General features: G+C 31.5%; 1 protein-coding gene across 1 annotated transcript; it reads left to right on the top strand.

Annotated features, from left to right (window-relative positions):
- The first annotated feature begins 305 nt into the window (after nt 1-305).
- On the top strand, nt 306-3,595 carry LOC106709979 (mortality factor 4-like protein 1). Its single transcript, XM_045682876.1, has 6 exons — nt 306-474; nt 571-688; nt 1,079-1,191; nt 2,059-2,139; nt 2,664-2,754; nt 2,884-3,595. Exons 1-6 carry the CDS (start codon nt 447-449, stop codon nt 3,455-3,457), a joined length of 1,005 nt encoding a protein of 334 aa, XP_045538832.1. The 5' UTR covers nt 306-446; the 3' UTR covers nt 3,458-3,595.
- Nucleotides 3,596-11,711: the final 8,116 nt, after the last annotated feature.

The raw sequence follows: 11,711 nt of genomic DNA, 5'->3' as shown, positions 1-11,711 counted from the left end.
TTTTTTAAATATTTTATTAGTATTTGCGAACACTACCAAGATTTTAAATCTAACGAAAAATATTAATCTATTGAGTTAAGGCTTGTGCACAACTTGCCGAGCTTTTCACATTGCAAGCTATTATTTTAAAATGAGTTCGATCATTGCTTAATCGGAATATAAATATTTAGATAATAATTTAATGAAAAAAATAATTTTAGCTTTTCAATTATAGTCAATCAAATCCATACAACTACAGTCAAGCAACTTTTATAGTCTGTTGATATTTAGTTCCTCTTTGGTCGACGCGTCAACGTCAAGTTGAAGTACGCGGAGTGCATTATTGTCAATCCAATTGTCAATTTAGCTTCTGAATTTAAAAATTATTGAGGTAAAGATTTGAGATATAGCTTATTGTTTTGGTTGCGGTATACACTGGAAAGGAATCTCAAGAAATTTATTAAAAAATGGCACCTAAGTTGAAGTTCGCAGAGGGTGTGTAAAAATATTAAATAATATAATGCAAATGTTTCTCGAAAAATTCAGTATTGCATTTATGTTGCCGAAATATTTAACGCTATTATTTTGCAGGGGAAAAGGTGTTATGTTTTCACGGTCCTCTTATTTACGAGGCAAAATGTCTCAAAAGTTCCGTGACGAAAGACAAACATGTTCGTTATTTAATTCATTACGCGGGCTGGAACAAAAAGTGAGTAAAGGCTTTACAGTTTATTCAATAAAAGATGTCTCTATATGGTGGCTTTCGTCTGTTCAAAGTTTTTTATTGTGAAAATGGTCTATTTGACTAATAAATTATATATTTTCTGTAATTATGTGTTAGGCGCGAAAAATAAAAAGTGTAGACGAGAATCAATAAAAATGAAATTCAATGCCTGTTTTTCTGAATCACATTATTTCTAATTTTTACATTTTTAACATATTGTGGTACTATTTTAATTGTATTGAATTTGTTGTATAATCTAGTACAACAAATTTTGTATAATAACCTCACAAAGGTCTCCTCAATTTTCTATAAATATATAGAGTAACTTTTAAGAACTTTTTTATAATATTTAAAGTTACGAATTTAACATTTCAGTTGGGATGAATGGGTTCCAGAGAGTCGAGTTCTAAAATACAATGAAGCCAATGTTCAGAGACAGAAGGAAGTGCAAAAAGCTCACTCAGTACAGCCTGTTAAAAGCAAAAAAAGTAAGACTATTACTTTACTACAAACTCACTTCCCATTGTTAAGTTTTTTTTTACTCCAAACGGATGGAGTCCTAGTCATTTAGTAGTTATAAAAAAAATGGCAATCAACATACTAAATTAAATTACAAAATTATAGTCCATAGGTAGTTTTTTTTACTTCTATCAATAATATTATAAAGATACTAGCTGTCACCCGCGACTCCGTCCGCGCGCAGTTAAAAAAAACTTAATAGGGGTATGGAAAATAGATGTTGGTCGATTCTCAGACCTACTCAATATGCTCACAAAATTTCATGAGAATCGAGAAAGCTGTTTCGGAGGAGTTTAACCACAAACACCACGACACGAGCATCTATATATATAAAAGAAAGTCGTGTTAGTTACACTATTTATAACTCAAGAACGGCTGAATCGATTTGACTGAAAATTGGTGAACAGGTAGTTTAGAACCAGGAAACGGATATATTTTTACCCCGTTTTCTATTTTTATTCCGCGCGGACGGAGTCGCGGGTAAAAGCTAGTTTTATATATTAGATGGATATTTTGTTTGATGATTTGTTTTGCATTGAATGGGTTTTGAAACTAATGTATATCTTTGAAAAATTCTTTCACTGTTAGGTAGCTACACTATCCCAGGGTGATATATGATGTATTTTCTTTAATTCCACACTGAAAAAGTTGGGGGCAACTGCTAGTGTTATAAAAAGGGGTAGTGGTAATCACAAATACTTTTTTTATTTCTATAGAAAATAAAGCTAGAACATAGCATGAAATTTAATTTCAATTCTAGTTTGTTTGTTTGCTTCTGTAAAAACATACTGAATATGCCTTAAAACTGAGATACCAAAGTTGATTTTTTTCTACAGCTACTGCCAAAGGTCGTAAGTCAGAGACTGCGGCCAGTACAACACCAGCGAGAGAAGAATCCAGAGCTTCAACTCCAGCTGGTGAGGAAATATTTTTTTCAATTTCGGTTATTTAGTTTTTAAGAGTGATTGTGCGATGTTGTTTGTGTGATCTCCGAAGCATGGATCTCAGTGAAATTTGTTTTAGATGTAGAACAATGTCTGGAAGAACTTGTATGCTACTCAATAAAATTTTCAATATATTCAGCGCGGATGGAGACATGGGCTAAAAGTTAGTACTTTTGCATAGTGCATAGATGGTTAGATTTGTTTTGAATTCAAACCAATCAATTTTATACATAATTCTGACTGTTATGTTTACAAAAAGTTTTATAATTATCTATTTATTTTTAAATTTATCAATTCATTTCATTTCTTAACTGTATAAACCTTGATTTGAAAAAAAAACTTAGTGCAAAACTAATTGTTGACCAAAATATATTCGTATAAAATATATCATCATCTTTGACAAAACATAAATAATATGTTTTAAACAGGGCCTTTGGTCTCAGAAACCAACAATTAGTAAACTAAACATAGTTTTATGACATTGTTATCTTTTACAGGAAAAGAAACAGAGACTACTCCCGCACCTGCAAAAGCTACGAAAACACAGAGCAAAGACACCGCTGTTGACTCCGGATCTGATCAACCTAAGTAAGTTTCTAAGTTAAAAATATGCCTTTAAATGAACTGGTGAATAAAATGTAAACATTTTCTACACTTCATTAATTTACAAATAATGTTTTTTTTATACTTTAACTATTTTGATTGTTTTTTTTTTAGGAAAAAACGTGGACGTCTCGATCTATCTATCGAGTCGGAAGAACAGTACCTTGCAAAAGTGGAAGTTAAGATCAAAATACCTGAAGAATTAAAAGTATGGCTCGTAGATGACTGGGATGTGATAACTAGACAACAAAAATTAGCCATTCTACCTGCAAAATTGACCGTTAAACAAATATTAGACAACTATTTAGCTTTTAAAAAATCCAGTAAATCTCACAATACTGCCAAACATTCAGTATTATTAGAAATAACTGAAGGTATAAAAGAATATTTTAATGCAACACTCGGTTCACAATTGCTATATAAATTTGAACGACCACAATATAGTGAAATTTTACAAGAATATCCCGATACTCCGATGTCACAAATTTATGGTTCAATACATTTATTGAGACTGTTTGTCAAAATGGGACCAATGTTAGCGTATACAGCAACCGATGAGAAGTCTTTGCAATTAGTTTTAAGTCATATACACGAGTTATTGAAATATATGGTAACTAATCGGTCGACTCTATTCAATTTGCAAGACTATGGTAATGCTACTCCGGAATATCATAGAAAAGTTCAGTGACTATTTGGGAAAATGTTTTAATTTTATTAATATATTGATTAACGGCTTAAATTACGTCAATTTTAATTTGTTTAAAATATAAATACTGTTCGCCAGCAAATTTGAGCAGTTCAGTTCAGTTTTCAGCGCAGAATTAAGAAAGTACCCTATAGTATGACCGTGTAAATCAGTTTTCTGAATACCCGGCACAAACCCGATCTTGTGGACAGATACAAACTGATAAAATTTTTTAAAAATGGTCCTTAGTTATGAGCCAAAAACATCGTGTTTTCTGAAGAAATGTCTAGACTTTTTATATGACACTGCATTTCCAAATTTGATATGAAAAACTGATTTTTCTGAAATATTTAATTTTTATTTTTGATATAAAAGTAACTGAATGTGTCGCATATTGTTATACTTTATATTCACTTTAAAAAAATAGAGACGCCATGCCAACATAAGTGTCACGACAGTGGAAACCTGCACTTAAATTACTGCGTAGTTAATTGTTCTTAATTTGAAATTAAGTAATAGTAATGAAATTAACCATAAACAATTAAAGATTGTTTTTTTTTTCATGAACATTTATTTTGTGGAACTCATGTTGCTAGTTCTTAATGTTTTAGTTATAAAATAGAAAATAGTTAGCGTAATTAGGAGTTTGTTAAACTATTATAGATAATAAATGTGTCGAAATATCATAGAATTTAATTAATTGAAGGATTCCAATTCATAATGAATAATTAATGTGTAATATTTTATTTTACACCTTTTTTATTTCATTTAAATATTTTTACTTTTTGCATTTTTTCTTTTTATTTATGTTCTGTGTGTATAATGAAATTCCTTTAAATAAAACTTCGCCTAAATCATATAAATATTTTACATAAATAGTCTCTAATTTTTTTCTTACTAATGTTACAGGTATATCGCCTGCGTTTGTTTCAATGTTGCACGTTAATATATGATATTAAAAATTATAACGTTTTTTTTTTTCAACCAACAAAATCACCCTTCAAAGACTGCCATATCCGATAAATAGCCCTTAACAATTACGATTTAAAAAAATAATTATAAAATCAGTTCTTATTGACATAGTTACAAGAGTAAAAAATAGTGAAGCTTATGTATTTGTTAAAATGTTATTTTTAATGTGTCGCAGAAATTGGTGACAAATAATGAAATAACGTCATCTATCGTTACATTTCCGCAACAATTTTGCCATAACGTAACAATGGATGTCGCTGTCTGACTAGATGTCTGGAACCTTGATCAATTTCCCGCTAGGTAACGAAAAAATTAAAGAGAAATGAGCAACCGTGTCATATTAATTAAAATTCTTGTTTAAACGAAACATATGAGCAAATGTACTTGTTTTTTTGTTAATTAATCTTGGAACCTGTTACACGACTCTAATGAGGTGAGGCGAGTTGAGGAAATATATTTTTCAGTTATCACTTTTTATTATTTTGACACATATTACAAAAGAAATGGTGTTGAGTGCAGAATTAAGCATTCTGCCAAAAAGGTGGCATACTGCCCACTAAAACCTTTGCTTTTTTTGTTAAGAAAAGATAGACGAAAAATATAAGAGAATCGCGCGGGAAGAGTTAACAACATGATTTTGTCAACAGTATTCGAGGATACAGTTAATGTAAATATGTAAATCATTTTAATATAAGTATATTAACAAAGAAATAAAAACATTTATGGCTGGCGTGCTGTTGGTATCTATTTATACAAATGGTAAAATAAATTGTTTAAAGTCACTGATTCCAAAATTCATCAATAAAATGTTTATAAACAACCAAAAATCTACTGTTTTAAATGAATACATTTATAGTAATTATTGAATTTGTAGCACACTTGATACAAACGACGTTAAAGATGATTTTACGTAGACTTTTAAATTCACAGAAATAAATTACCCGTATAGGTTTGTAGTAGGTATCTAATTTTAATTTTGAACAGAGAATACGGATTTAAGGTACCCTAATACTCTATCATTAATATTTATAGTAGCCAGCAGAGGTGACGCAGGCATCATAAGATTGATGGTCATTGTTTGTCTTGTATTTGGCGTTTTGATCGTGTTATAAGGTGAATGACCGATTCAACCTACGAGCCTTTAAAGATTACTAATCTAATTTAATCCAGCTGCTAATTAAACTTGACATCTGTATAATCTTCTTTAGAACTCCGGATTCCATAAAGCATTTGCCACTCAAATTAACTATTAAAAGAAAGAGTCAATCCAGGCTCTCCATTGTTGGTGTATTATCGATGAAAAGTACCTCAAGGTTAAATAACATATGGTCCGTTAACATGAATGCTTAAGGGGCAAATAACTGGAGTCTCATATCTCACACAAGACGTGATAGTAATGAACACAATTGTGTTATAATAAAGAAGTTCGAACGATCGCTTTCAATGCAATTACTGTGACTGTGAATTTAGTTTTGCACGGACAAGATTTAAAACGAGTTGTTTAAAACACAAGACGAAAAAGTAGAGAGTTGCTTAGTTTTCGTGAAAAAGTTAGCGCTTGACCACGATCCCACCCGATGAGGTGATGATGTGGTCTAAAGATGGTACGCGCTAGCTTGAAGATGCCTATTCACTTTACTCTTGAAGGCCTCCATATCGTACTTGGACGGAAAATCTAGTGTATTGTTTAACTATTACAGTGCGTACTTGGGAGTAACCTATTTTGGAAACGCAAATTTTTATTGTTTTTAAAAGTCGTTCAATCACATCGATAACGTTAACTCTGTCAACATATGCCTCCTGGATTAAAAGATATTGATTTCATTTCCTACAAAAGCGATTATGAACTATTTCCAAATTATGCCAGTATTTAAAAAAATGAGTTACTTATAAATGCAGTAGGCATTACTGCGTCTCATTACATTTTGTCCTGTCCTGTATATCTTGATGTGAATATGGCAACACTGCTTACATTGTTGAAGCGTTATCAGGGTCTGCGAGCGCCTTAAATGGCGAGGAATATAGCAGGCGCGAGGCCAGCGGCGAGACGGCGACTGCGTTACCTGGCGATTGCGAAAATCCGAGGTCTCTGGACATCTGGGACTTTTGGCTTACAAAGACAAAATGAGTTGTTATTGACAAGAATAAAATAGAGTGATCATTGTGAAAAGGAAGAGTTATGTATATTTTTAGCCTTTAGGAAATTGTTCTAGATAACCTAGTGCACATGTAGTTGTGCTGTTGCCATCAGACTTAAACTGCTTTCCGGTTTTAAAAATGCAGAATAAACATATGCCATGAATCCTTTTGCTCTCTATATTATAGTGGTGTTTAAAAAATGCAGTAACTTAATTATGTACTTTACTAATTTAACGATGTACATTTTTTATTTATTCTAATAATGTAGAAAAATGTATCTCGTCTGGACAAAAATTACAATTTTTTTTTTTTGGATGGTAATTGTTAATGTCATTCATATTACATCTCACTTCATATCTTTTTAATAAGTTCTTGTCGTAATTAATTTGGATTGAATTTTATAATTGCCTTTGTTTTGTATTTGCCGTTGGTTAAGACAAAATTTTTAAGATGCCTGTTCGTCAGAATTAGGACAATTTAACTTTCCTCCGGCTTCAATGACGTATCACAGAACAAGCTATTTAAAACTCACGCGTCTGCGCCGCGCTAAAATAACTTCTCTTCGTTTATCCTTGGTCTGTTTCGATCCGTTACGAATAATTGCATCGCTGATTTGATAACCGAATATTTAAAATAATATGCAACATACTTTATTGATTAAAAAGCATTTTATTTAACACTTACGCTTGCTTCTTTATCAAGAATTGAAGGCGAAAAAAAAAAAGTAATTATATTATAAATTAACTTTAATCGTCTTTTTTTACTTTTGTAACGAATTTTTAGTAAAGATTACTTTAATTTGCTTAATGTTAAATAGTCATTATCATCAGCTCACTATATTTCCCCCTCCTCAGTTCCCCTCGGCTCGTAGACTACCCTGTGTCAGGGATGACTGGCCCAGTGCATTGGTTGACTTCACACATATCTTTGAATTTCTTCTCAGCTGTGCAGGTTGCATCACGACGTTTTGTTATGTTCATTAAAGAAGATCGAGTTTTTAAAACTTTTCTACTTCAAAATATAGTTCGGAATTCAACACCGATTAAAAGAATGAAAATTAGTTAATTAATTCTATAAAAATCGTTTATAATCTTGTACAATAGAAAGTGTAATTATTCAAATTATTTGTATACGGAGAAAAATGAGTCAATTGAAGATTCTTAAAATTATTTAACTTTCATAATGAATCATGGCTTCATGTTTCAAATACCGGAACGAATGCGTGTCGTGTAAAGAATTCGGTTACCTCATTCATTATATTGATTTTTTTAATTGCAGCCCTTGCAATGTAAATTTTTTATGAAGATATTCGAATGATATTTTAATAATAATGTACAAAGTGCAAATTCAATGTTTGAAATACGTTAATTTATTACGTTTCAATATTTACGTTGTCTCAATGATTTTTTTTTGCTTAAAATTATGTTCCGAATAGTGATTTAAAACAGAATATTTTAAGTTATTAAATTATTTTCCAAATATTTATTTATTTATAACAGTCGCAATAAACAGACTTTTGCAGTATTACCTATAATAAGTTTCAATGTTATATAGTTTTTATTTTGTATCAAGGTTTTTGGTGTGGTTTTTAGCCGACTTCAAAAAGAAGGAGGTTATCAATTCGACTGTATTTTTTTTTTTTTTTTTTTATGTGTGTTACCGCGAAACTCCGCCCCTGGTGGTCCGATTTTGATGAAAAATATTTTAATCGAAAGGAAGTGCTTGCAGGTGGGTCCCATTTTTTTGTTTTTTTTTTAAATAACTAGAAGACTAGTAGATTTTGAATATAGCTTCAAAATTTGTTGCGAACATTAGGGACATTTTTGCTTTCAGCGCTTACGTAGGCTAAACTACTACTACTAATTATTGTTATTTTTGAGTCGGTTTCGGCCTAAGTAGGGACATAAACATAAGTATGTCTAATACATCTCAAATATAAAATGTCACCTATTTACTTCGGCCGACACCGACTGCGAAATAACAATAATTATACAATATAGACATGTTACAAGAAAGAAGAGAACTTTCTTTAGAGTTTAGAGACACGCAAAATACGCGCTTATCGTGGAGTTGCGGAAAACTGAGCCCCTACTTCTAACTACTAGAGTTTAGAGAGTTTTCATGACATTATTTTGTTTCTTTTTAGTGCATTTTGTTTGAAATTGTTTTTTTATGTTACTTTTGAGTGCATTTTGTTTGAAATTGGTTTTTTTAAGGTTACTTTTGAGTGCATTTTGTTTGAAATTGTTTTTTTATGTTACTTTTGAATGCATTTTGTTTGAAATTGTTTTTTTTTAGGTTACTTTTGAGTGCATTTTGTTTGAGATTGTTTTTTTTGAAGTCGGCTATTTTTTTTTCTTATATAAATTATATAAATTTAACTTATATAAATTTTCTTATATAAAGCTAAATGGCATTAATCTCATTGTCTAATTATTTAAAGTATAAAATACAAGGTCAGATAGTGTTTCCTTAACGTATGTTTTAGTTAAATACCAATGTTATTGGATAATAAGAAGTTTCAAAATGGTGGACAAGCGAGTTTTGATACAGTCTTAACAGTAGACACTAGCACATCTGTTACTCGAATGGTTCGGCTCCGGTGAAATACGACGTAATGCATTTGGTAGTCTACAACTTAATACGGAAAGATATCGTCTGTCTCTAGTAGGCTTTATAGACAAGAATACTTTATGTATGACTAATGTAATGTGAGTTCCGCTCCAGGAAGGATTTACTGCAACGTTGCTTTTCTGCGTTGACACAGCTATATTAGGTGCGAGACCTTTAGAACATACTTAGCGACATCTGTTCGTCTGTAACCAACCGATCGTGAATGCTGTCCGTTTGTAATTTGTCTAAGCAGACTGAAAAAATAAGGTAAATTACCGTACGATTAAGACAACAATTTATGATTGGTCAAATTAAAAACAGGTTGAATTCGCGATCTATCGGTGATATTTATATACAAACTCCTTTAACAAATGTCTATCGTTGGCCAGTTTACACATACTCTCGTCCGTATGTCAAGGTTGTATACCTTAAACCATCTGGGTCAATTATTTACTTATAATGTCACGTACACAGCTGACTCATTGCTTATACTAGTATATTGACATAATGTCGTTTATAACTTAGAGCTTTGATTAATGCACGTCAATTAACCATAAAAAATAGCTTCAAATTTGTTTATGGTAATATAATTCATATTTTATTCTTAAGGGTAGAGCTACAAAGTATAATAATCGTTGTTCTTTTGTTGTAATGCTAAGAAAAAATCTTCAGAAGTACCTATGTGAAAGGATGTGCTGATAGATACGCTGGAATCGCGTTGAATGAAAATCCGTAATCTCTACCTCTTTATATCTGATGCGTTAAATTAATACATACTAATAAAGTATTATTTTTTATAAAAAAATAGAAATGTGACTGTAATAAAAAGTGTTAAAATGTCCATTAGCTCTAAGAAAAATAGGATAAATATTAATAGAGACAAATATATTATACTGAACTGAAATGAATTTTCTATACGATGACCTAGATCGTACATTATTTGTAACATAAGACGAACATTTCATGGAATGTGTTTTAATTAACAATTAAAATGAATTGTTTAATACGTAAATAGGTCGAGATAATTTCGGTGTGTTTTATTTTCAAGGAAAACGATTATTTGTTGCGTACGTAAGTAATGCATGGAGGTGACAGAACACAGTATTGTAAACACACTGTATTATGTTTAAATACCGTTCTTATCGGGCTGACGAATTTATAGAGGTAATTGTTTTGGCGGTTATATGTATTCAGCTGTTTTGATGAGTTTTTAACACACGACTATGTTTTTGAAAAAACGAGTCAGCGCTAATAAATAGAATTAAAAATACTGTAAGTTAAGCCTCAGGTGTTCATTTTTTACGTAATAAAAATTGTTAATTGTAAAAAGTGATCAAGGTCAGAAGAAGGTCTTCACAAAAAACGCACAAAATTTGGTTGTCCCGGCAAATACTTAATCTTTCAAATCGCAGACAAAGGTAGTTTTAGTACTTGATTTGATGAATTTTAAAGATAAATCGTGGAATATAGTGTATTTAAATAGTTTTAAACAAAAAGCTATACCTAAAGCTTGTACATGACTGGAACTGAGAGCGGACAAGGCTCTTGCTAACGTGTGAAAATTCCTTGTCGTCGCTTTCCTTTCGGCTCTTATGAAGCATTTGTTACTTAAGATAATTGACATATTATTTTCTAATGTTTTCTAATATTGGACCATTTTAACTATACTTTAGGATTGTGCTAGTATACGTATGGTTAAGACAATTGTAGAATGAATATAAGTCGATCAGTCGATTTTGACAGTGGGAATTTACCGATGCAAAAGGTCTTTTTCGTCACACTTTTGTTCCCCGATTTAGGTATCTATAGGTTAAAAATCTATGCTTAAGATACTATTTTCAGAGCTGTTAACTGATATGCGATGTATTGTCCTTGATATTTAACGAACGATAAATTAATCGTTCGATGATCATTATCGATTTATACTACGACAGATATACTTTTTTATCATAAGGTGGCAAAAGAGCGTGCGGTCACCTGAATTCGCCGAATACCTGCCCATAGACATCCGTATTTTAGATACGATGCTTATCTCTAATCGACGGAGGAGAAGACGCATAGAAAGATAATACCTATTTCCAGGTCATATGCATTCCCTCCTCCGTCAAATCCATTTACTCACCCCATCTTTTCCTTATAAGATAAGGGTGGGAAGGGAAAGAGGACTAAATTTAGGCCTCCAGCACCACACTCATAAGAGGAAACGCGTAATTGCTTCCACGCCACGCCTGTCTTCTGTTGATTCTACAATGATGATGTCAAAACATTTCATACGTATTCTTTAAATCCTTGTTATGAAAATGTACACTCGTATCAAGTAAAATAAAAATGGAGCATTTCATATGTGTGAAAACTGTATTTTGTGTATCAGAATCACTATGGTGTGTTAAATTATTACTTTAACATATAAAAAATGGCGGCAAAACGATAAGTAAAGGAGGTTGAGGTTACATTGATATCGCTGGCTGATTTTTTTGAAAAAAAAAGCATATTTTTCGAAGCCTGCCTTGGATCATGGGCCGGCCGAGTTCCG

The sequence above is a fragment of the Papilio machaon genome, chromosome 20 (assembly GCF_912999745.1).
Source record: "Papilio machaon chromosome 20, ilPapMach1.1, whole genome shotgun sequence".
Classification (NCBI taxonomy): Eukaryota; Metazoa; Arthropoda; class Insecta; order Lepidoptera; family Papilionidae; genus Papilio; species Papilio machaon.
The sequence above is the reverse complement of the archived record's forward strand: the minus strand, read 5'-3'. Positions and strand labels throughout refer to the sequence as shown.

Bases quoted from the DNA above. Each gene is read 5' to 3' on its own strand.
- LOC106709979 (XM_045682876.1), top strand. From the start codon at position 447: ATGGCACCTAAGTTGAAGTTCGCAGAGG. The intron at 1,192-2,058 runs GTAAGACTATTA...TTTTTTCTACAG, and splicing joins GCCTGTTAAAAGCAAAAAAA to CTACTGCCAAAGGTCGTAAG. The intron at 2,755-2,883 runs GTAAGTTTCTAA...TTTTTTTTTTAG, and splicing joins TCCGGATCTGATCAACCTAA to GAAAAAACGTGGACGTCTCG.